Raw genomic sequence first — 24,504 nt, 5'->3', positions numbered from 1 at the left:
CTCATGACCCTCTTGGACCATGAGCAGCATATTCAGGCTCTCGGATCACGGCGGTCTAAAGAGTCAATGGATTTAGACGAGAGCATGTCCCAGGTGCTGAGTCATATATTCCTGCCTGGGGGGAAATTCCACGGGCGAGAACGAACCTTTGCCGACCGATAATTGTTTCAGAGTTGACAATGTTTTGTTTGCTCTGAATCTTTTCCAAGCCTCCTTTTTATCTTCATGCTAAAACTGGGAATATTGCCTAGAGCTTGCAAAGTTGCAATCCTTTCACGGTTGGACTGGACCCGTCTCTACCAACCCCACATGCCCGCGGGTGATGCTGGCAGCATGCAACGCCACCTCCATGTGCTCGGATGAAAATTAGGGAAGAATAGATGAGATCTGAGCAAAAGCAAGTGGATGGAATTCAGAAGGTGATTGCCCTAAAAAAACAAAGAATTCAGAAGGTGATCATGCTGATTGCTAATCTTGTTTTCCAGTTGAAAACATTGCCAGACTCTTTTCTCGATTCGAAACAAGGGCAGGTACAGATCTTTCTTGGGCAGATTCGTTGGTTGTGCCTTGGAATATCACGTTTTGTGTGTCAGGACGGCCAAACTGGCGTAAGCTACAACGCGTTGCAGCAATATTTTTGTACTGACGGTAGAGTACTGATGTGCTAGTGCGTGCTATATCAGCGAGATTTCCATAACTAGGTAGCTGAGCTAAATACATTACTGACTCATATATAATTACAAAGCTGTTGTTACGTTATTGGTGGATATATGCACGAACCTACTATACAGCCTATTACATTACAATGGAAAAACAACGACAAATTCCGCGAACGTCCAGCTGCGTTGATTTTGCTTCAGCTTCATTAATTTCCCTCTTTACGGAGGGAACACGCTGATTGGAGTTATCTGACGAACCATTCAGCGTTTATGTATTTGACCTGTACATGACTCTTCCAACCAAGTTCCTCGCGAAGGTTCAGTCGAGTAGGACTCCACATGTTATCTCGTCTCAGCCTGAATTAGTTACTTACTTTGCATGTTAATTTGCTAACCTAACTGTCATCTCGTCTCAGTTTTCCTTTGCTTTCCTTTGCTGCAGAAAACACACATGAGAAACGCAATTTAATAAACGTTTCCTTGTGATCCTAATAAAGGTATAATTTGAATGTCTAGTTGGTTTTAACGAGCTATCCAGTTATTAAACAAACAAAAACTTAGCAACCCAAATTGAGGCAGTACGTATAGTGAAAACAAAAGAAAACACGTTATTGGTTCTCACTAAAATTCAGTTCACCAAACTTCCTTACGTAGCTACTATGTAATTTAGGGTAGTTTACTACAGATTGGTGCCTCTTTTATACAGGGAAATCCCTGTAAAAAATGATATAGTTTACTCAGGCATATTGGTTGTCGTGGAAGTTGGAATGATCCGTAAGTCAAGGAGTATCATAACAGAATGAATATTGCCATGTCTGAGGGGTACACATTTTCGTAATTAAGTAAACAGTCTTGAATGAATACAAGAGCCACAATCAATTATAAGCAAAAACAAATGAAGTACTCACAGGATGATTTTGACTAGCGTACTTCCGAGTTCCTTCATAAGAAGTGGTACATCGTCTGCCAGTTAAGGCACAAGAAAGGTGCCGGAGAAGTACTTCTATGTGACTGTAAATGCTGCAGCATGTAGTAAAGTTAGCAGGTAGAACACATGAAGTCGTAATGTGTGATAACTTAAAAAAAAATACACATTTTTTCAATTTCTTCCAACCACTTAACAATGCTACACAAAAAATTATCACCTCAGCCAGAGTTGCTTAGAAATGACAAGGCGGAAAAGCCATTCTGAAGGTAAATATTGAACTTAACAGAAAAACAGAGGTATTTCTCATCATTTGGGTTTTGGATTTAATGTTTCTTTCATTTTGCTAGTACTTGACTTCTGGATACAAGCGAGAAGAAAGATTACCTGAGCCGATGTCTATTGCATGCTGAGAAGAACGCAACAAAACCATACAAAATACTCCGGACTGCACGGAAAATCTAAAAAAGAGCCCAAGTAAGTTCCATAATACCCTACTTGAAAAAAAGCTCCAAGTAAAATTTTGTTACCTGATACAAAAGATCTTTCCAGAGTGATCCCCAAATGGAAGTTTCCGATGTAAGCCCAGGTGCTCGGGATGCAGATCCAACTTGATACAATGAACTTAGTGTCGACCAGGTTTGCCGGAGAACATCAACAATATCATCAAAGAAGTCTGCTACAAAACTTGCTAGAGCAACAACAAGCCGGATAGGTGCAGCTAGTATCTCTCCAATGAACCAAAATACAGGGAACAGAACTGAATTCGCTGCAGTCAACAAATTGTAGCAAAGCATCAGAACGAAAAAACAGAAGGGAAGGAAAATAAATCATTCGGGAGGACAAAACAAGTTCAACAACCATACCAATATTAAGGACGGTACTTAAGACAAGCCAAAATGGCCACATAACCATCTGCATGGTATTGATAACTGCACTGCATGAAGTCTCCATTGCTATCATGATAGCTGAACTCAGATAATCTACTGTTTCAGCACACAGGTTCCATAGTGGCAGAGTAAACTCAAGAACCTCCAAAATTGGCCCCATAATTGGCTTTGTCAAAATACTAAGAACAGACTTGGTTGCATGTACAATCTTAAGAGACCATGTAAAAGCCTGTTGGAAATTATGCAGAAAGAGCATGGTTCCTAGATACTTCAGCCTCGAGATCATCTCCCATGTCTCTATCCAATCAAACAAAGGGCCAAATAATCTTGAGGCAGTTGCCTTCAACATGGGGACATTCTTGTAGAGATCATAAAATCCTATTAGAACAGTAATTAATGACATCACGACATATAATGCTCTGGCGAGAGGACACATCCATGGGCGATATATCTTGCAGAACACGGGATATGATTGAAAAAAAATGACCCATGAAGGAAGGCCATACTCAAGTAATGTTAGCAGCCTAACATCAGACAATATAACTTCTTTCAGTCTGAATGGGAGATCGTGATCACTGAACCGGAACAAGATCAACACATCCTTGTAAGAACTAGGCTCGAACAGTGGCTTGCCAGTGTCATTATCGCTGCAACATGATGAAGATGTATATGATGAATATCTTGGTGACGTCACAATTTCTGAGTATGATTCTTCTGACATACTGCTACCAGCATCAGATCTTATTATCTTTCTCCTCTTGTAAGGTCCAGAGCGAGGTGGTGGGATGTACGATGAGCTTGTGAAATTGGACAACACCCTAGCACATTGAACATCTCCAGAGTCATCACCATCACTCTGTACACTCTCACTGTCCCATTCAGGTGTTATGAAGTCATTCGGAGCATCATAAAATACATCACCTGTACAGCAAGCATATAAGTAGATTGTACTTGCGGACAAGAAGAAGAAGGCATATAATTTCATACTTTTACCTTTAGGAGAGATATTGTTAAAATAGTCTTGTAAGAGCTGACATTCAGAGTAATTTCCTGAGAACCAAGAAGAGATTAAAGAAGAAGCTTGATTAACACTATCAAATTCCCATCGTTTCATGGTTTTAGCTTCCACAGCCATTGATGTATCAGTCTACAACAGCATAAAGTGAAGTAAGCATGCATGGTCCCGTAAAAGTTGCCAACGGAAACTTATAAAATTAAGCAGCAATACCTGAAGTTCATTCAAATAATTAATGCCACGCACATCAGCCCAGTCTACCTCAAAAATGATAAAACCATATAAAGTCCGATGCAGCTCCCTGTTCAGCATGCGAGAATCCTTCAACTTATTTACTTGAAGCTTCTTATTCCGCATGGCATCATCTATCAAGGTATACCATTTGGATGATTTATTCCACAAACGGGGAGTAGATATTTGGCCCTTTGAAAATACAAGCTTTGTCCCAACTTCATCTCTCTTTCTCCTAGTTCTAGTGTTTGCGAAAGGAGAAAGTCTCGACTGAAACACAAAACGGCAACAAATAAGAAAAAAGAAGAGCCAGAATCAATTTTGTCGCAGACGCAATGCATTGAAGAGTAAGCATTGAAGATCTATTCCTATATTATTATGTACACTTTCGTGAGCTTATGATTATTATAATTGTAATGCCAACTGAAGATGTTGTGGTGCATAGAAGAGTAAAGTGGACCTTCGTAACCATCAATTGCCACAGGTGAGCAGGTTTTGTGTTCTGGTCAAGCAGCCATGGGCGGTTGTCGAGGAATATAAGGAATTTCTTGGTTTCAGGGCACAGAAATATAGTAAGTTCTGCAAGATATGACTGTAGATCCCTGCAAATGGAAATAAAGCACAACGCTGCTTTAGTTAGATGTGATCGATGAAGATTGTTTTAGAGGGGAATATAAATTTACTAATGCGTTAAAATATCATCAGGTTACATGGACTATGAACACCTTACACTTCTGCAATTTTAGAAAAAAGACTTGCAACTCAAAATGCAAGAGAACTTAACGGCATCACAGTGCACCATTTTCCACAACAAATTATTGCACTGAATAAACCTGCAAAGGAAATTGCCCACACTACTATTTTTCATTTCATAAAACTGGAACCAGAGGGATAGGAACATGTCGGCAAGTTCAAGTGGGAAGATATCCTGAGCAACAAATCCTTAGAGATTTAAGATTTTTCTTTCCTCTGTTATGTAGGTAACCCAAATGTTCCAAATTACAAACAGCAAGCACACACTTATTAATCTAAAGGAAAAAGGTATCAGGCAAGAGCCTATAAGTAAATCCTAGATGATGATGCAGAGATCAACAGTATCAATCTTATGTTTTATCATATAGAGTTAGCTACAGACTACAAGCACCATCTCTCTGAGTGCAGGCAGGGTAAACAGTGATGGATGGAGAAGCATCAATCCTTTTTTTAACAAACCCACGCAGTACCAACCCCTTTCCTTTGCTACACAATTTTGACCGTCATCACTTTATATGGCAAAATTTCCCAACACCGATTTACTGTCTACATTGTCACTGTTCCAAACTATCCAATAAAAGAGTAAATGCTGGGCTGAAGGGCAGTACAGAATGGAACATCCACATCAGACAATTCAGCTACCCCATTCCTCATCTGGAAGATGTCTTGTCTATATCTCCAAAATAGCAGGTTGGAACTTTCTCCCCGCGTAATCCCAACAAACAATCACTACTTTGAGACCCTTGCCAGCTCCATGCCGTTAGGAACTGTTGCGACCAGAGGTAAACTGTGTCCACTAAGGTAATTAAAATGAAATTTGCTCTATATTATACCCACACAAACAGCATATTCCCTACAGCACAAGAGCACAGAAAGTAGCAACTGAAATTTAAGCAACTAAATTCCACCGGAATGTGCATTGCAACGGAACCAGTAAGAAATTGGGGATAAATTGTCAACGGGGAGATCACAAGCTCCACAAGCATCACCACAACGACATCAAATCCCCCACAAAACTATGACTCAAAAAAACAAAATTCCCCCAAACTGGTGCTTACCCGATTTGCAAGCTGGTAAGCGGGAAGAAATGGCGCTTCGAGTCGCCCCCCATCTCGCATCCGGCTCCCTGAATCGCACACGCGAAAGCACGCCAAAATCCCCACATCAAGTAAGCGGGCAGATCAGACGAGAGGAGAGACCCAGAATCCAAACGCGAACCGAGCACAGAATAAAATCGAAGAGAGAGCTCGGTCCCCTCACGTACCTGCGTCGCGGTCAGAGGCATCCCATGCGGACGGCGGAGCCGTGCCTATCCGCATGCCCAGGTGGCCAGCCGAGCGTTAATGGCAGCTCCCGACGCCGCCTACCGTGTCTCCGTGTCTCCTCCCCCCTTTCCTACGCGACACCAATCCCCAACGACCACCTTAAATACGTCCACGGAGCTGTCTCTCTCCCCTCCTTGCGGCCGAGCGAGAACTAGCCTGGCGCTCCGCCGGCGGGTGACCGCCCGGGCGTCCGGATCGCGGCGCGGCGCCTCCGCGGGAGAAGAAGAAGAAGCTAGACGAGCCAAACCATCCAGCGGCGGGCGCGGGTCGTCAGAGACACGCACACGCCGCGGCAGTAGTATATTCTTCCTTCTGGTGGGGGGAGCCTTCGCCTTCGCCTTCGGGTTAACTTCTTCTGGCCCCCTGTGGGGGCGACGCGAGACGGTGGCTCGAGTATCTAGCTCTCCATGACATGCAGGGCCCAGGATGCTTTGGGCCCGGTATGTCGGGCGGGCCGTTACGATATTTTTTCCTTCTTTCAGGACGCGGGTATACGTTCCGGCGCGGCCGGGATGATGCCGATAGCGCGAGCTTTCACGAACCGCGTAAACTGACAGGTGGGGGACCACGTGTCAGCGATGTGGCGCCACGTCATCAAGCTCTGGGCCTCTTCCTGGTTGCCGCGCGTCGAAGCAAAGCGAATACTACGACCGGCCCGTACTTGGCCGCCGCGTAGTAAATCCAATGACGACAGGGGCCACAATGACGGAGGGGCCATTGTCAGTGACCGTTGATAAGTAGGTGCAAGTTTAATCCGTCGTGGGTAGATAAGCAGGATCCTCTGCGGGCGTCCCACGGCACGGCCGTTGACGTGCGCGCGCCACGTGTGTGGTGCTCTTGTTTTGGGAAGATTTCATTCCAGTGAATGTGAGGTGGCATGGTGTTCGGTGTTTCGGGCAGGCGCACGCGAGTGAATGGAGAAGGCGTGGGTAGAGACGCCTCGAGCGTCGCGTCACGATTTTAAATGCAAGATGGTAATTATTGGCCTACAGGCTATACCGTCAGCCAGCCAGAGGCAGTCAATGATCATGGGCCAGCTTGGTAACAAAGGAATACATACAGACCTCCAAAATCATCCGAAGCACGTTTTATAGAGTTTTGACTAGCCGGAAAGGAGTGAGTACTGTTTATAAACATCAGAATCACAATAATAATAATAATAATTATTATTATTATTCTGAACATGAAATCGCGTCGTGTTTATACTCGCAATCGTGTTTTTGGACCCGAAATGATCCCGCAAGCCAGGTCTAGGAATAACGACGAAACGTTTTCAAGCGTGCACAAGTTCATCTACTACCAATGCGATGTCTTCTTTCTCAAATATGGCCACTACAACCACTCACAAAAACAACAGCAACGATAGATAGGTGTCTTGAATCTTTGAGGCTAAAGAAGTGACCATTTATCAACAATTACGATGTTAGCGTGAAATGTGGGACTAAACTAAGATGGCATGAAGAGCTTGAATAACAAGTTTGGTCTCACGCTCCAATGAGGCGATGGGTCGTCTCCCTCTTTTTTTTTTCTTTCAAGCGCCGTCGACTCTTGAAGAAAGACACCATAGGGCTTATTGCCCTCGCCGCCTGAATATGTAAGGCAAGTGTTCATCGGTTTAAGAAACTCAGAAGTGTTCAACTCTCTCATTTGTGAGATAGAGAATATTTTACCGAGACAGTGAGCCTCCGCAGTGTTGGCTTTTTTTTTTACAAGTACATAAACCTCCTTCTTAACCAAAAGTAATGAAACTACACAAAGCTCTCCCGTTTTAAAGGAAGAAAACAACCTGAACGAAGCATTTCTTGTTTTTTTGAAGGCTGAACGAAGCATTTCAGTTCAAGATTTTACGAAGGCCCGACCTCCGCAGATAAAAGACCTCGTGCCGAGCGACAATTCCGGAGTTTCGACAGCATTTTGTTTTTTTACCGAAGGAGTTTCAACAGCAGATCCATTCTGTTTGCGACGGGGTAATTTTCCGACACCTGCCAGATCGGGCCGCATCGGGACCGTCAATGAATAGGCCCGAAGCCTGTTACGTAGTTGTCAGAGCGGCCTAGTTTGTTTTTTTGAGCGAAGTCAGAGCGGCCTAGTGGTGCCTGCCACGGACTTAGATCCATCGTGCACTCTAAACTCGAGAAAAACGTTCGGCCCAATACAGATCCAGCCCAGCCCACGCAAAGGAACGGAGCGCCTCCTTGCGAGTGGGCACTCTCTCTCGCCGTTAAATACCCCCTCCTTGCTTGCCGGCAATCGAAAACGCTCCCCCCGCCCGTCTAGAGGGTTCGTTCCGCTCTGCTGTGCTGCCGCCCCCGGCCAGGCCAATCCGCCGTCCCGCGGCGCGTGGCGAGGAGGGCTCGATTGCGAAACCCTAGCCGCCGCAATGGGTCGCCGCCGCGAGGACGAGGAGGAGGAGGAAGAGGAGGGGGCATATTATTCGGAGGAGGAGGAGGAGAGAAGGGGGGGCAAGGGGTCGCGGGGCGGACGAGGGAAGCGGTCGCGGGTCGAAAGCTTCATTGACGACGCGGCCAGCGAGGACGAGGAGGAGGAGGAGGAGGAGGATGACGACGAGGACTACGACGGCGGCGGCGGCCGCGGCCGTGCTTCTCGCAGGAGTAACCGGTCGATCCTGATCGACGATATGGCCTAGGTCGACGACGAGGAGGAGGAGGAGGACGAAGGCGAGTTCGAGGACGGTGAGTGGTCGCTTGCTTTGCCCTAGCTACCCATCCCACGCCCGTGTCCATACCGTGGTAGAATCGTTAGGTTGGTTTCCCATATCTCGAATCCGGCAAAGTTACTGCCAATTTCGTCTAGGTTTATGCTTTCTAAGTCATTGGTTCCTTAGCATTTCTACATGATCGAGGATTCCAGTGATCACCGACAGCTTCGAAATTATGCCAGTTCCTTCAGTGGAATAACCTGGACCTTGTTTGCATTTAGTACTGTAGTAGTTACCCTTGTTGGAAACAGCGAGGGTGCTAAATTGTTTAGTTCGTTCATGCTATGCTGCCTAAATGTTCCATGTTAACTTCAATGTTGGTTAGGTTTGATAATCTTGTGGCGGTTTAGTCATATTAGATGGCAATGGTTTCTGCGAAGCTCCTTATTTTTCTGTTGTGAACTACCATTAGACCTTACAAGTAAACCATGTTAATTCGATCCTCTGGAATAAAGGACCAGAATCCATGTTCATGAAAATCATCACTTCTTGCCACTTATGTCTTGACTTACCCAGGATATACCTAGGAAATTGCTGTTCCGATCAACAGTCTGGCTCTGTCCAAAGCCACATTGTCATAATGATGATGGACATGCCTAGGAAATCATATCCACTAGAAATTCCTAGGGACCTATAATCAAGTTATAATTTTGGTTTGGATAGTCTGGTATGCCTGTTAAGCTCGGTTAGTGCTATTCCTTAATCAGCGGATGTGCCATTATGTTTCTTAAGATTGGATGATGCAGACTGTTATGTATAATTGATCATCAATTGCAGTTTATTCATGGATGTATCTGCCACTGGTCCTGAGTGATTTTCTTATGGGTGTTTATTGGGATAAACAAATTTCTGAGTTAAGTTGTGCAGTAGGCAAAAGCAAGGCATTTGTGTTAACGATGTGACTTATGCTCCATTGCTTTGGGACAGGCTTTATTGATGATGCTCGGGCTGACAACCCTGATGAGAATGTGGGAAGGATCTCCAGACTTCATTCGAATCCTATGGAGGAAGAGGACGACACAGAAAAGATGGCAGCTTACATACTAAGGAGATATAAAGAGCCATCAAACTTTGATTATGTTGACGAGGAACTAACTGAGGTCGAACAACAAGCTCTCCTGCCATCAGTGAATGATCCAAAGCTTTGGATGGTAAAATGTGCGGTAGGTTGCAAGTCCTAGGAAAATTAAGCCTGGTGGCTCTGGTCCACTATTTGTTGTTTCTACCATTTTTTTAGAGCAAAAGCCTCTCACCCCGTTCCATTGCAATGAAATGAACAGTTTGTACCCTATGACTTCAGATTGGACATGAGCGGGAGACAGCCATTTGTCTGATGCAAAAGTTCATTGATAGGCCAGATCTCCAGATCATATCAGTGGTTGCATTAGAACACCTAAAGAATTACATTTATGTTGAAGCAGAGAAAGAAGCCCATGTCAAGGAGGTAACTATTAACTAGTGCTTAAATTGACATTCTAGACTTTTTTGTAAGCTATGTTAACTAAACTTTGCCAGGCTTGCAAAGGTCTGCGGAACATCTTCACTTCAGCAAAAATAACTATGGTTCCTACAAGAGAAATGACTGATGTTCTCTCTGTCACGAGTAAGTCTGTTGATCTTTCAAGCGACACATGGGTCCGGATGAAGCTTGGTATATACAAAGGGGATCTTGCTAAGGTATGGTCATTGCTGGTTCCTTTGTTGATTTTAATATACATATATTGTTCGGTTATTTACTTTTCTTAGCTTCAGGTGGTTGATGTTGATGACATGCGCCATAAGGTTATTGTGAAGATCATTCCTAGAATAGATTTACAAGCTTTGTCAAATAAACTGGTAAGTTATCTGTTAGTTGCTATTAATCCTTATTGTCTACTCGTCAGATTTCAACATATAATATTAAGAGTTGAGCTCATTGATATCATATGATTCAGCTGTATGAAAATATAATTTGTAGCCTTTGAATTCTTGAAGGACTTCCGATTTATCAACCTATCTTATGGATAGAACACACTCATACCGGTTGTTGTGCTTGCTTCTTCGATGGCGTAGCATGATGCGGCTTTTGTATTGTCAGAATGGTCTTGAGATTGCAAAGAAGAAGAAGTCGTTTGGCCAGAACGATCTTGATGTTGCGAAGAAGAAGAAGTCTCTTGTTCCACCGCCAAGGTTCTTTAGCGTCGATGAAGCTAGGTGCTTTTTCATCGTTTTGTCATCAAATGGTAGCTCGCATTTATTTGTTTGTTTTGCTGCTTTTTTTGCTAACTCAACTAAAACAGGGAGATGGACATTCGTGTCGAGCGGAAGAGAGATAGAAATTCTGGGGAATACTTTGAGGTGGTTGGTGGTTTGATGTTTAAAGATGGTTTCTTGCACAAAACAGTCTCAAGAAAATCAATCAGCATTCAGAATGTTCGGCCATCACTTGATGAATTGGAGAGATTCAGGGGAGTTGGTGATGACATGAATGAGGACATGGCTAGCTTATTTATAAACAGGAAAAAGGGTCATTTCATGAAAGGTGATGCTGTAGTTGTCGTTAAAGGTGATCTGAAGAATTTATTGGGTCACGTGGAGAAAGTAGAGGATGACACCGTTCACATGCGACCAAAACGACCTGATCTTCTGGTAATTACTAAACATCAACCAAAACAATCTGATATTCCTGCAAGTATTTGCAAAGAATTATTGTCTACAATTTGACTAAATATTGAAACACTTCTCTGTAACATGCAGAGTACACTTGTCTTCAGTGAGAAGGATCTTTGCAAACATTTCAATCCTGGAGACCATGTAAAAGTGGTTTCTGGTGTCCGAGAGGGTGCTACAGGCATGGTAGTTAAATTGGAAGGACATGTCTTGATCATTTTATCTGACACGACAAAAGAACATGTGAGGAATTTTTTATACATATATGCATGTGTTGGATATTGCTTTTAAAACATTTTTTAGTATGCTTACAGTGAAGAAAATGTAACTCCCTTTTTTTCTCTCTCTGTCACTGCAGATTCGTGTGTTTGCAGATCATGTTGTGGAGAGTTCTGAGATCACAACAGGGATTACCAGAATTGGTGATTATGAATTGCATGATCTTGTTCTTCTTGGGTAAGCTCAGAATCTGTAGCCCATCAATTCATCATATCTAATGGCTACCAAACAACTCGTCATTTTTCTTCACTTTTCAGCGATTTATCTTTTGGTATCATTGTAAGGGTGGAAAGCGAAGCATTTCAGGCAAGCATAACTCTCTAAAATTTTCTTATATGGCTGTTCTTTTTTGCACTTCAATTTTCTGTATTAACCCCACTATACAATTAGGTTCTCAAAGGAGTTCCTGAGAAACTGGAACTGGTCCTTGTGACACTGAGAGAAATTAAATGCAAGATTGATCGGCGCACATCTGCTGAAGATAGCAAGGGTAATATTGTGTCAACTAAGGATGTTGTAAGGGTCATTGACGGAAAATTTAAGGTGCATATATTTTTGCATTTTTTCCTTCTGTTTTTCCTTTTGTCATAATAACATCTATTCGTTATCTTATCTTATTTTACTCTTATCAGAGGCTAAAAAACATTTATTTTTGTTACAACAGGGAAAGCAAGGATCTGTGGAACATATACACAAAGGAATACTGTTTATCCATGACCGCCACTACCTTGAACATTCAGGCTTTATCTGTGCAAAAGCGCGATCTTGTTTCCTTGTTGGGGGATCAATTGGCAACAGCCGCGGGATGGTATGTGCTCTATTAGCTCAATTAAATTTTGTTTCTACATTTAGAACATTGATTGTATCTTACATTCACTTGTTTGATGCAGGGTATGGATACAGCAGATCCAAGACATGGTGCTTTTAGATCTCCAGCAAGAATCTTTGAATCTCCTGGAAGGCTCCCTCCGAGAGGACCTTACGCAAACTGTATGAATATTTGTACTTTGAATGGTCGTATGTGCCATTAGTTTTTTATCGGTGACGTATCTGGTGAAAACCTGCATCCAGTGCAAACTTGTATACTATCCTCGTAGGCCATTGGAGAAAAAACACATGCCTCAGATTAAAGGTGGAAATCCCACCAGCCTGATCTGAGCCGTGCGTTTTTTTCCACTGACCTACGAGGTTGGTTTGCAAGTTTGCACTGAATAAGGGTTTTCACTGGATACGTCACCGTTTTAATCAGCTCCATTTCTCTGCCAAATTATGGAACTTGCATTATGCTGATATAATTTTACTTCCCTCGCATGTAATGCAGTTGGTGGAAGGTTTGGAAGAGGTGGTCGTGGTGGAAGAGGGAATGATGCCTTGGTGAGTAAATGTATCAAAATTAAATCTGGTCCATATAAAGGATATCGTGGCCGTGTTAAAGAAGTGAATGGAGCACTTGTGCGTGTGGAGCTTGATTCACTTATGAAGATTGTCGCAGGTGAATCTTTGTTCATCGTTACTATTGTTGTTCTCCTAATGTTTGAAGACTAACCTTGCTAAAATATATAGTTAAGAGAGAGGATATTGCTGACACAGATACTGTTGCAACACCATTACGGTAAATTCTTTTTGCCATCCAGGTTTTTGAACAAGCTTTACCAAACTCATTTTCTAACTCTAAATTTTTAATCGTATTAGCAGTGAATCTCGTCCTTCATGGGGCAGTGAAACACCTATGCACCCATCTCGAACTCCACTGCGTCCTATTCAAACTCCAATGTGGGAACCTGGAGGTGTGCTTGGCTTACATTCTTTCTTATGGTTGATTTTAAATTATCATTCCTTTTATACATGAGTTTATGCCATTTTGGACATATATGCCATTTGAGTTCTACGACATGCATCTTTGACTGCTAATTTCTATCACAATATGTTGCTAAAAAGTTATAAGAATATAGCGTTATAGTTAGACATCGCCTACAATGGCTGCCAACTTACCGTAAATTGGGAAGTTGCTTAAAATGGAATATATAATGGATGGAAATATCATAGTTGCACCTACATTGTGTTCTTAATTCTTGATCTATAAATATATCTTGGTGCTTATTTTTTTCTTGTTCAAAGTGAGGCATCATCCCTCTCCTGTTCAGTTGCCTATCATGCAACAGCTAACATGATATAGATGTCAATTTATATGTGTATAATTATTCAATTTTCTGGGTTCGAACAGAGTAGCCCGTTTCTGTATTCCTGTCATTGTTTCATTGTACTATGTCTTGTTTCTTTTCTCAAATTACAGCGACACCAGATGGAACACAAACTCCTATTCATAATCAAGCCTGGGCACCAATGAGTCCACCGAGGTTCGTATGCTTTTTGTAAAACAAATTGGTTACTTTGTACATTCTCTTGGAAGTTGAGGTCCTGAAATTTATGAATACATTAGGATCATCTGTTTTATTAGTAGAACTATTTCAAATTTGCTTTTTTAGTACTGGATTTTGTATTGAAATTTATTTGGCATTAACCTAGATGTGTTGTTTATTGCTGATTATGTGAATATTTCCAGGGATAACCAGGAAGATGGAAATCCTGGCACTTGGGGCACTTGGGGTAGCAGCCCAGCTTACCAGGTTTGGTGTGCTACTCTTTGTTAACTTGAAGATTGTTTAACTTTGTGTTTGACAACTGAAACGTATGTGTGTTCCCCTTTTCAGCCAGGAACTCCAGTAGTTAAGCCATACGAAGCCCCCACTCCTGGATCAGGATGGGCAACTATCCCTGGAAGTGGTTTTGGCGATACTCCAGGGAACGCTCCAACACAACCTACTGCTCAACCAGTGACCCCAATTCCAACATCGTATCTTCCTGGAACTCCTGGTGGCCAGCCAATGACTCCAGGCAATATCGGAATGGATATAATGTCTCCCGCGATAGGTCTACCCTTGTCCTTGTATACCGTTTCAGCAACAATTGGGATGCGATCGAAGCAAGTACATATCTGAATATATTTGTCAAATGGTGTCAGGTGATGAGGGCGAAAGTAACTGGCTCTTGCCAGAAGTTTTAGTCAATGTGTCCAGAGCAGATGGTTCCACCAGTGGTGTTGTGAAGGAAGTGCTCCCGGTATGAAGAATTGATAGTCCTTGTACTAGTTGTGTTTCCTCAATCTTTGTTTACTTTTCTGTTCTAAAATCGCTGAGAATTTGAACATCCAGGACGGATCTTGCCGCATTGCACTTGGGTCGTCAGGCAGCGGGGATGAAGTGACAGCTTCTCCAGATGAACTTCAGATTGTCAGGCCAAAGAAGAACGACGCACTCAAGATAATGAATGGGTCCATGCGTGGAGTTACAGGAAAACTGATAGGAGTCGATGGTTCTGATGGGATTGTTAGAGTAAGAGTTGAAGGCACGCTTGAAACCAAAATAGTAGACATGGTGATCTTGGGCAAACTAGCAACTCAAGATAGCTATGCAGGCGAGTTCAGTTAGTGTTTATATCTAACTTGTTAGTTATTATCTGAATTATCCTAGACCTAAAAATGTAAGGCTAAATGTTTTTAGTCCAGCAACTTGAGATCGCTGTACACTGGCCATGTTGGTTGCTACCTCTTCATGGCACTTGTTAAGTAATTTATGAATTATTAGTGCATTAGATGCTCGTGAATGTTGCCTATAAATATAGATGTACCCAAATGTTGGATCTCTCACTACCTGGCTTAACAATGACAGCCTTTTTTTTCCACATACTCCGTACATGATAAGAAAACAGCTAATTTGAACTTTAATTTATGTTTCATGTTTGATATACTTAGTTCAGTTTCAAAATATCGTCAAGAGATTGCGTAAGCCTTACAGAAAGCTCGGAGGCAGTTGGTGGAGTTGTACATGTATCATGTATGCCATGAAATCTGCAGAAATCCTTTTCATTACCTCAGCAAGGACTGGAGCAGAGGGCAGTTGCCGTGAAGAACGCAGCAGTTTTTGCCTGATTGATTGATCGTTACACCTCCATTTCATCAGCCATGCCTATCGCGTGTGGTCATGCCATTGCTTGTACGAAATTGAAAGAAAAAAAAATGCTGTCGAGGTTACTCTCCGGTCATGCCATTGCTTGTACGAAATAGAAAAGAAAAGCTCTAGAGGTTACTCTCCGTAAGCACATATAAATCTATAAATCTGTTGCCAATTCTAACTTTTTTTTCTTAAAATATATGATGTTATAGTTTTGTCCCGAGAGTCAAACTTTTAAAATTTATAAAAAAAATCAACAGCCTTTAACTCTAAATTGGTTTTGTTGAATGTCCCTTTATTAAATTTATCAAGATATATATTTTTATAGTACAGTTATTTAATATTGTAAATATTGGTACATTTTTCTATATACAATAAAGTTGATGAAACTTCTCAACGTTTGACTTAAGAGATTCATGAACTTGGCAGAAATGAATACTTTAGCCTATGAACTGGAAAAACACACACATAAACATCTAAAATGGGATTACTGTAACACTTTAGTCAAAAACGGTTCGGCGGGACTAAAACACGCCACGTAGGCAGCCATGACCACGGGTTGTTACTCGATTTTCTTAGGGAGTTTCTTGCAAAATGAACTCTGCATTTTTCATCAAAATGTCCTTGGCCAGGACACGCAAGTGGTAGTTTATGTTGTTTGTAATGGATGCGTGAATGCAGTAGTGCACTCTTTTGTTGAAAATGATCAAAAATAGAAATCCCGGCGGGAGCCGCAGTCCTGACCGAAATCGACGTGGCGGCCACATGACGTGTTTTAGCACTACCGAAGCATTTTTGGACTAAAGTGTTACTGTAATGTCAGTTTAGGAATTTATGTGTGCGTTTTTCCAGTTCGTGAACTAAAGTGTTCATTTCTAGTTCATAAACTAATGGTGTATTTTATTCGAAGACAAAATTGAAATACTCCTTCTGTCCCGAATTAACCGCATGCAAATTCAAGTCAGTTAATTCGGATCAAAGGATTATTTTATACTTCTCTGTCCCGAAACAAGTGACCTCGATTTATATAGATTTTTATACAAATTCACATAACTTATTTTCGGAAGAGTATTTAAAAACAGAGTAAAATTACAGTACTCCGGTCGATTTAGTACAAAGACGAGTAATATGGTCGGAGGGAGCGGTAATCTTCGAACTGCTGGGCAATTGCGCGGAGCTCGCCGGAGGGAGGAGTTAACGGCGAGGACATGCGTTGAAAACGGCAAAGCGGCGGTGAAGACAGAGAATGCCGTGGGCGCCGCAGACGCGCTCCGTTTTCGAAGGCCCAATCAACTCCCCAAGAGCCCAACGGTGCTAAAGAAAACATCCTCTGGCTAGCCCGCTAGTGAGCAGCTCGTCCTCCTTCCTGGCCCACTGCGCCCCCGGCGGGGCTTCCTTTCTTCCATTCCAGCCGGCATCCAGGAGGCACGGGACGGGCACTAATGGCGACGGCGGAGAACAAGAGGCCCCGGAGCAGCGGCGGCGTGGAGAGGAGGTCGAGTAGGAAGGAGGTACTGCCCCATATTTCTCTCCTTCCCTTCTTCTTCTGCCTGATTGGGGTGGTATTTGCCCAGCCCTTTTCCGCTGCCGATGGCCAGTTTCTTCTGGCGTTATCCCTGTGTTTTGGCGACAATATAGTTAATCTACAGGTAAAAAGTTGGCCATCGGCAGCGGGTAACCCCAGATTAACTATATCTGGAACCTCATACTCCGTATAAGGTTCTGGAACCTCGTACTCCCTCCGTCCAATATTAGTGGTCGAAATATTACATGTATCTATACGATTTTTAGACATGGATATATTCATATTTTAACAAATTTGAGGCAAATAATATTGGACGGAGAGAGTACAAGGTTCTGGATATAAATTAGAAGATAATAAATGGGTCCGTGGGAAGATTTTGTTTGACTGTTAACTGATAGAACTTCCGTATGTCCACATTCACCTATGTTACGAGTTGTAAATTGAAAAAATGTTTGACGGTTGGTAAAGAATAAATATCATAAGTCATAACGATGCGTTTGTAAGAACATGTGTTCTTGCACAGGTTGTAAATAGTCTGAAATTGTCAGCCTGTAGTGGTTGTAAACATTTTTGCAACATTTGCTTCTTTTTTTAGCTTTCAGGGTTCTGTAGTTCTCTCTTCTTTTATTAAGCACAGGGAACACTTGACTCTTTGGTCAGCTTTGTTTTATGTAACAACAATCATGCCCTCAACCAGGTTTTCTAGATAGCAATAATCATATCCTTAATCAGCTTGGTCTAATAGAGTTGTCTAAGTATATCGAGAGAGGGCTCATGCAGATAATTTCATGATTTTGGCTAGATATTGGGGAAGAAGAAGGCGATTGATGAACTTATAAGGAAAGCTGTAGCTGTGAAGGATCATCTAGCACAATTTCCGGATTTTCATAAATATGAGAGAAGCGGTAACCTAAATTCTCTTTCTGGTGAAAAAAAAATACTATGGTAGGACTATGACGTTTCGTTCTGATGAACCTAATACGCTTCCTAAATTTAGCTTAGCGATGTGAATAAATAAATTCTGAGTGTGACATAGGCCTTAGCTACTCCAATTTAGCACAGTTTACATTGGAGTCATTCTGTATCTTTCGTGGGATAAGTATTATCATATCAAGCTCATTTTGTTGGTATTTAGGTATTTCGGTCTACTTGGAGTCTGGACATGGCAATCGGCTTTCATTACCAACAAGGAAGTACATCCAGAATCTTCTCAAGGTCACATGTTTACCTGCTTCTAGTGCTACACGATGTTTGCATATGTACCTTTTACATGTTCCCCATAATTATTTTGAGTGTAACGCTGGTAAATAATAATTTAGGTTAACATGGAGGGACCTTATGGATCTGAATGGCCTTCAGAAGAGAAAATTAAATACCGGGAAATGGTTGCCCCGGATGCACGATATATTTTTGTCTGGCAATATACAACTGACCATGTTGCCAAAAACTCCATGAAGCAAGATGTAGGGGCAGCACGTAATGGAGGTCACTTGCTTGGTTTTGTACATTACAGATTTGTTGTGGAAGAGGATGTGCCTGTTGTTTATGTGTATGAGCTACAATTGGATCCTTCGTTCCATGGGAAGGGCTTGGGGAAGTTTCTAATGCAGTTGATTGAACTTATAGCTTGCAAGGTGAATTCATTTGCTTAAATGCCTAGTAGTTTATTATTCTGTTCTGCTGAATATTATGTTAAGACATCAACTGTCGTGGTGTTCTCCTTCTTTCTTCTGGTTTATGCGTGCTTTTTGCCAATTGCTATTCTGCTGAAATCTTGGCTTGAATGATTATAACATTTTGATTGTGTGCAGAGCCAAATGGGAGCTGTGGTGCTGACGGTTCAAAAATCTAATACTGCTGCTATGGCTTTCTACAACAATTTACGGTAAAGTTTTAAACTTGAATTTTGTGTCAGCAGCTTATTTAGAGTGCACTGAATGTATCACCTATTGGTTGTTGGTTCATATTATAGTGCCTGTTACACTCTGATTGCAATATATGAATCTTATTTTCTCTCACAGATATGTGATATCCAGTACCTCGCCTTCACGAGTGGATCCACTGGTATGAATCCACTCATAAACTAGTTTCATAAACACAATCTTTTTTTTTGACTGAATAAACACAGGCTATTTATGTTGACCCTCTCATTTTTACAGATCGGAATTAGTAAAAGCTATGAGATTTTGTGCAAGACATTTGAATCTGAAGCTAAGTCCAAATTGGAGGTCTGTAGCATGTTCAGTACCGCTTAAATTCACTGCTTACCTTGCAAGTTTGCTGAATGACCTGCCAATGATCTAACCATTATGTTCCAATCAATAAAGTAGCCTATATGGCTTTTCCTCAACAATAACGAAAAAAGAATGACCAATGTGCCACTAATATGTTGGTACTCGCCAGATTGTTTTGAATTAGTTGTGTTGCCCCTTTTTTTTGCTTTGCATAAAGCTTGAATTAGCTGGTACAATCTGCTATAACCCTGTAACATATTAACATGTACTCTCTCCTTTATGGAATGGAGGGAGTAGGACTCTGCGTAATTTGCTACCGTTCAAGTTCTCTTAACAGATTCCATAGACTGCACATGGATCTTTTATCCCAGCTAATGGTTGTGCCAAATATTGTGCAGGAAGGCGACTAAACAGTGACAATACACTGGTCAGTCAAGGAAATGCAACATGGCTGCGGTTCTTCTTCTATCCATGCGTTGCGTTTCTAGCTTGGGCTGCTTGCAGTGGGTTCCGGCGGCCTGTGTCATTGTGATTTATTCAGGCTTCAGGCTGTTTCGTTTAATACTTTCATGGCGGCCAATGTTTGCGAAGTTCAATGTTGGAAACTTTGTTTCATTAAAAAAAAGTCTGCAACTCTGACCGAGTTTGCCTGGCATCATATGAGGGGTTCGCTGGCGAAATTTCAGTTAGTTCGTGTTCTCTATGGCTCCCAGTTTAACTCCTGGAGTCAGTCAAACCCAGATTTGGGCACAAACGCATTCGCCTGGAAATGCATTAATCGTTGTTAATGCGTTGCTACGAAAGCTAGGAAACCAATCACGACAAGGGATACGTTTGAGCACAGTTCTGGTTTGAGCCTCTGGATAGGGAAGCATCGAACCGAATCGAATCAATTTGTTGAACATGAGCAGCACTACATTTGAGACCTTATACAAGGTGAGTTGTTGGGCTTGGGCCGAAAGAGGCCGAGCCGGCAGTACACTACTAGGCCGAAAGCGGCCGGGCCGACAGTACACTAGCCTAATCTAATCGCCGCCTCGTTGCCCAGCCCCTCCTCGGGGTTCTCTTCCCCTTGCTGGTGATCGCCGCCTCGGGCGTCCACGCGATCTCCCCTTCCTCCAGCTCCTCCCCCATCTCCATCTCCATCTCCTTCGCAGCGGCCTTCGCCGCCGCCGCGGCTCCTGCATCAGTGAGGGCTTTCTCCTTCTCCTTCTCTCTCGCCTTCTCCGCCGCGGCTGCTGCATCAGCGAGGGCTTTCTCCTTCTCCTTGGCCGCGGAAGCGGCGGCGAGGGCTTTCTCCTTCTCCTTGGCCACGGAAGCGGCGGCGAGGGCTTGGCACCGCTGGAACCTGAGAAGGAGCCTCTTGCGCGGCGGCAGGTCCTCCTCCCTGATCTCCGCCGTGCTTCCGCCGGCCTCCGCCGTGGGCTTGGGCTTGGGCCTGGCCTTGTGGTCCGCCCGGGCCGCCCCGCACCTGGAGCACGTGTGCTTCCTAAACTTGAACGGGTACCTGGCCGGTGCGAACTCCGCGCACACGCGAACGCGGCGGCGGACGCCCTCGTCGTCGTCTCCGGCGCCGGCGGAGGCGGAGGCTGGGGCGACTTGCTTGCTGCTGCTCCGGTGGATCACGGCCACGATGTGCTGCTTCCTGCTGCCGCCGCCCGCCGCCGCCGCCGACATCCTCGATCGACCTAACCTCACCCCGTTCTCTGGCTATCTAGCACTACACTCCACAAGGTACAGCTCTCTTACTCGATCCTTCCTTATCTGGCTGCTATGAGGATGATGACTCTGAGATGATCCATCTCTGGTTCAAGGTACCCGTATTTATAGCGCAGGCCAGCAGCTCGCTGAGCTCAGGCCAGCCATTCCTTGGAAGCAAATAATGCCAATAAACAGAGATTAATTGGAAGAGTTAAAACGCGAGCACAAATTTGGACCCAGCGAGCGAGCGCGTTCACGAGGCACAAAGCGCCAGGATCAGAACCGTAAAACAGCTGCATGCGTTTGGCGTCCACCGGCGCCGGTGACATACAGTGATACAGAGCAAACGCTTCCTTTTTTCCGTTTCTTGCCGTGGTGGTGCTTCTTCTTCTTCGACCGTATATGCATAGATGATGATGGATCCAACAACAACCACTTCGCAGGGGCTGCACTGCACCGGCTTCGTGCGGGGTAGCTAGCTAATTGCTTCCGGGGTACGCGTTCTTCGAGCCGGGGCTGCATATATGTAGAGACAAAGTTAGCTTGTGTCATGGCTGCATGCTTCTCGTGCCAAATACTAGCGGTGTATATCCGGCAGGTGATCGCCCCGGCTGACAGAAGGTGTTCTTCAGAATTTAGAGAGCTTGGAAACACGTTCGAAAGGAAGCAGCTAGCAGGGTGTAAACTTTGATTGACACGAGACTATAGCTTATCTAGGGGTGTTTTCGAAGAAGAAAATTATGAACGATGACGAATCTTAGTTATCCGCTAGCTGAAATTAGAATCATTATTGTGGTTATTATATACTACTACTCCTGAATATTTTGCAATTGTAACGCTAGACTCTAGTTGGTAGCTTTGCACAGTGTAAAAAATTGTATCTCGAACACTTCTCATGAATTTCGTCCAATGGTCATTTTCAAATAGATCCTATATGCTTTTGTACCCATGAAAAAAAATACAGTTTTGCTAACTTTTAAGTAAAACCAAAGGAAACATGTTTGAACGATGGGTAGTAAAACGTTAGATAGTTGGAGCGGTGGTTGTAGTCTCGAACCATCAGGGATCAAACTAAGGCGGATTGTAATTTCAAAGGCAATGTACCGACCATCGACAATGACATGCAAGTGGCGACTTTGTCAGTCTCAAGTCACTCCGTGGCTGCGGTCTTCTGTAGACATTGGGTGAGCGTCTTTATGTGATGGTGTGCGTCTACCATGTAATTGGTACTAAGAAAGATCCCCATGAGGGGAAAAAAATGTGTAGAAAAAGAGAAAAGAAAAAGAAACAAAGGTTGCTGTGAACCGGGCCAATAAGGAAAAAAGGCAGCCCAGGCCCAAATACGGCCGAACCGTTGGTGACTTGGTGACATGGGTCACCCGGGGTCAGCGATCCTACGAGGAATAGCAGCCCAAGTGGGGAGAAGAAAGGTAACTAGGCCGAGAAGCGTGGCACATCGAAGCAAACGCAAACCACGCGTCCATTCCGCTCAGTCTACTCCGATAACCCAATCCTCGGCCCAATTCCGCCTACCACGAGCACCCTAATGATAATAAATAAAATAAATACAGAAGGAAAAAAAAAACATGGCATCTCGTAAATGCGGTGTACTGGTATGGTACCTGCACTACGTTCCATTTCCAGCATCGACCTTGCACACATGCTGACGAGCATCTTCTTGAGTTCTCCGGAATACCGAATTACCGTATTCATCCTAGCTCGTCTGGGGTCTGGTCGACGATGTCCATGGAGACGCACCTGATGGGATCATGGGAGGCACCCCGTCCACCGTCTTTATGTGCCATCGTGTACCACCGTCGAGTACGTACAGACATGCTTTTGCTGCGTACGTACGTCCGTAGACCTCCGTCCAGCTTTGACCGAGCAACGCTAATTAACTGATCCGATGTTAAAAAAAAAAACTTATCCTTGGCACCATGAGAGTAAGTTGGATGATTTAAGAACGTGCAGTTGTTCCGACTGCCAGAGAAGACGGGATTTTCTCGGGCTGAGATATAATGTACGCGTACCATCGTGACGACTTGGAGATGTCACGTTTCTCAATTGTCACATCACAAGCTGCATGCTAGCCAGGGGACAGACGGGCAGGGCGGGGGCATGGGCAAACTGGAAATGGTAAATTTCACTGGCTCCACCACCACCGTCAACTCCTCCTCAACATCAACCTGCGCCTGGCTGCTGCATGCACCTGCCCCGTTGTTAATTGTGTGCAGATTCGGGAGCCGCAAATGCCACCCTCGAAATGGCAGCAAATCTCTTCATTGATCGATGGCGACCGATGTTAATCTTGTGCAACGCTCTTTAATATAGTTAAGTTAAGAAGTACTCCATTTAGTCCATAGATAGGCGCACCTTTCATTCGTGGTGATAAGGACAAGAGCAACGTGTAGGCAAATATTATTGTGCAACTCCAAATAAGTCTAAATCAGATTAACTATATCAACTCCTCTTTCCTGCTCAAATAATGAGTGTCTAGTGCTGGTACAGGTCTTCTTTGACGCGTAAGATAAGATGCCAACATGTTCATCATTGTTGCGCGGTTGCAGGAGAGATTATTACTCCGTGATAAATACGTCCATCCACCTAGAACTCGGCCGAATGAATTCAATTGACGTGCACAGGATATCAACATTTAAGAGGGAAATAATGAAGAGTGTGCCAAGCAATGAATCGTGTGGAGTAAATGGGAACCTGGAAAATAGCTGTACAACATCACCTCTCAAGGGGCCATCACAATCATAACAAAGTTAACAACAACAACAACAACCAGCATTTGGTTGTCTTTATCACCAAAATAAATCAACATGGTTTCGCTGTTCTCAAAATTAAATCTCGCTCGTCAGGTCAAGAGTACCGTTGCAGTTCTTTAAAACGAGAACTTTTGCTTCTTGCAGTATTTTGGTAGGAGTCATGAGTTCAGTCACACTCATATCGACCCATTTGGGCTTTCATCTGTGGTGTACATGCCTCGGAGATGGAAAAGTTCATCAGAATAATTCCATGTACTAGCAACATTTTTAGGGAAGATAAATCAATCAAGTGACTGGGTCTAGACATCTAGTCATGACGTACTAGGAACTATTTATGCCAGTACAAGGTCAATGTTTCCTCACATCACATCGGCGTTACCCCCTTTGATGTACTGCTCCAGTTTTAGATGACTGCTAGTACTACTAGTATGAGTGTGAGTGTGCACTTCCAGTTAGATACACCACCAGATGTTATAAAATCAAGGGGGGATAGAGTGTCAACCAAACACGCCTCCCGATGGGGAGCAAAACTTGTAAGCAAATCAACGTCCAAGAAGAAATATGGAGTAATATAGTCAATGGACTAGTACCAGATGGAGCTGACCACGAATGATAAAAACAACTGGACAAGCCCATCGTGCGTGCGCCCAAAAGTTTTACGATCCTAGAGCCCGAGATCACGGAATCTTAGGTTCGGAAGCACCTGGATTTCGCGAGCTCACGTTTTTTAATCACGGCTGGCGCATCCAAATCAAAACTCCCATGCATAGAAATGCCAACACGCCGGTCCGCTTTTGCTCTGCTGCCGTGTGTGTGAG

The 24,504-nt window shown here is 43.5% G+C and overlaps 2 protein-coding genes and 1 pseudogene across 2 annotated transcripts; 2 read left to right on the top strand and 1 right to left on the bottom strand.

Moving 5' to 3' along the window:
* Positions 1-675: 675 nt before the first annotated feature.
* LOC104583871 lies at positions 676-6,105 on the bottom strand. The gene is made up of 10 exons (XM_010237753.3): positions 5,738-6,105; positions 5,532-5,599; positions 4,181-4,322; positions 3,703-3,990; positions 3,468-3,621; positions 2,451-3,395; positions 2,115-2,353; positions 1,972-2,045; positions 1,568-1,679; positions 676-1,095 (listed from the first exon to the last, which is right to left on the bottom strand). Exons 1-10 carry the CDS (start codon positions 5,756-5,758, stop codon positions 1,072-1,074), a joined length of 2,067 nt encoding a protein of 688 aa, XP_010236055.1. The 5' UTR covers positions 5,759-6,105; the 3' UTR covers positions 676-1,071.
* Positions 6,106-8,178: 2,073 nt separating this feature from the next.
* Positions 8,179-15,008, top strand: LOC100823275 (annotated as a pseudogene).
* A 1,710-nt stretch (positions 15,009-16,718) lies between these two features.
* Positions 16,719-19,894, top strand: LOC100826552 (N-alpha-acetyltransferase 40). The gene is made up of 8 exons (XM_003570496.4): positions 16,719-16,966; positions 17,783-17,885; positions 18,116-18,195; positions 18,300-18,614; positions 18,792-18,865; positions 19,002-19,044; positions 19,140-19,208; positions 19,613-19,894. Exons 1-8 carry the CDS (start codon positions 16,898-16,900, stop codon positions 19,622-19,624), a joined length of 765 nt encoding a protein of 254 aa, XP_003570544.1. The 5' UTR covers positions 16,719-16,897; the 3' UTR covers positions 19,625-19,894.
* Positions 19,895-24,504: the final 4,610 nt, after the last annotated feature.

The sequence above is a fragment of the Brachypodium distachyon genome, chromosome 3, assembly GCF_000005505.3.
Source record: "Brachypodium distachyon strain Bd21 chromosome 3, Brachypodium_distachyon_v3.0, whole genome shotgun sequence".
In the NCBI taxonomy this organism is placed as follows: domain Eukaryota; kingdom Viridiplantae; phylum Streptophyta; class Magnoliopsida; order Poales; family Poaceae; genus Brachypodium; species Brachypodium distachyon.
Note: the sequence above shows the minus strand (reverse complement) of the source record. Positions and strands in the feature narration are given on the sequence as shown.

Bases quoted from the DNA above. Each gene is read 5' to 3' on its own strand.
- LOC104583871 (XM_010237753.3), bottom strand. From the start codon at position 5,758: ATGCCTCTGACCGCGACGCAG. The intron at 3,622-3,702 runs GTATTGCTGCTT...ATGCTGTTGTAG, and splicing joins ATTATTTGAATGAACTTCAG to ACTGATACATCAATGGCTGT. The intron at 1,096-1,567 runs GTGAGTACTTCA...TGTTTTCTGCAG, and splicing joins ACGCTAGTCAAAATCATCCT to CAAAGGAAAGCAAAGGAAAA.
- LOC100826552 (XM_003570496.4), top strand. From the start codon at position 16,898: ATGGCGACGGCGGAGAACAAGAGGCCCCGGAGCAGCGGCGGCGTGGAG. The intron at 16,967-17,782 runs GTACTGCCCCAT...GATTTTGGCTAG, and splicing joins GGAGGTCGAGTAGGAAGGAG to ATATTGGGGAAGAAGAAGGC. The intron at 17,886-18,115 runs GTAACCTAAATT...GTTGGTATTTAG, and splicing joins TCATAAATATGAGAGAAGCG to GTATTTCGGTCTACTTGGAG.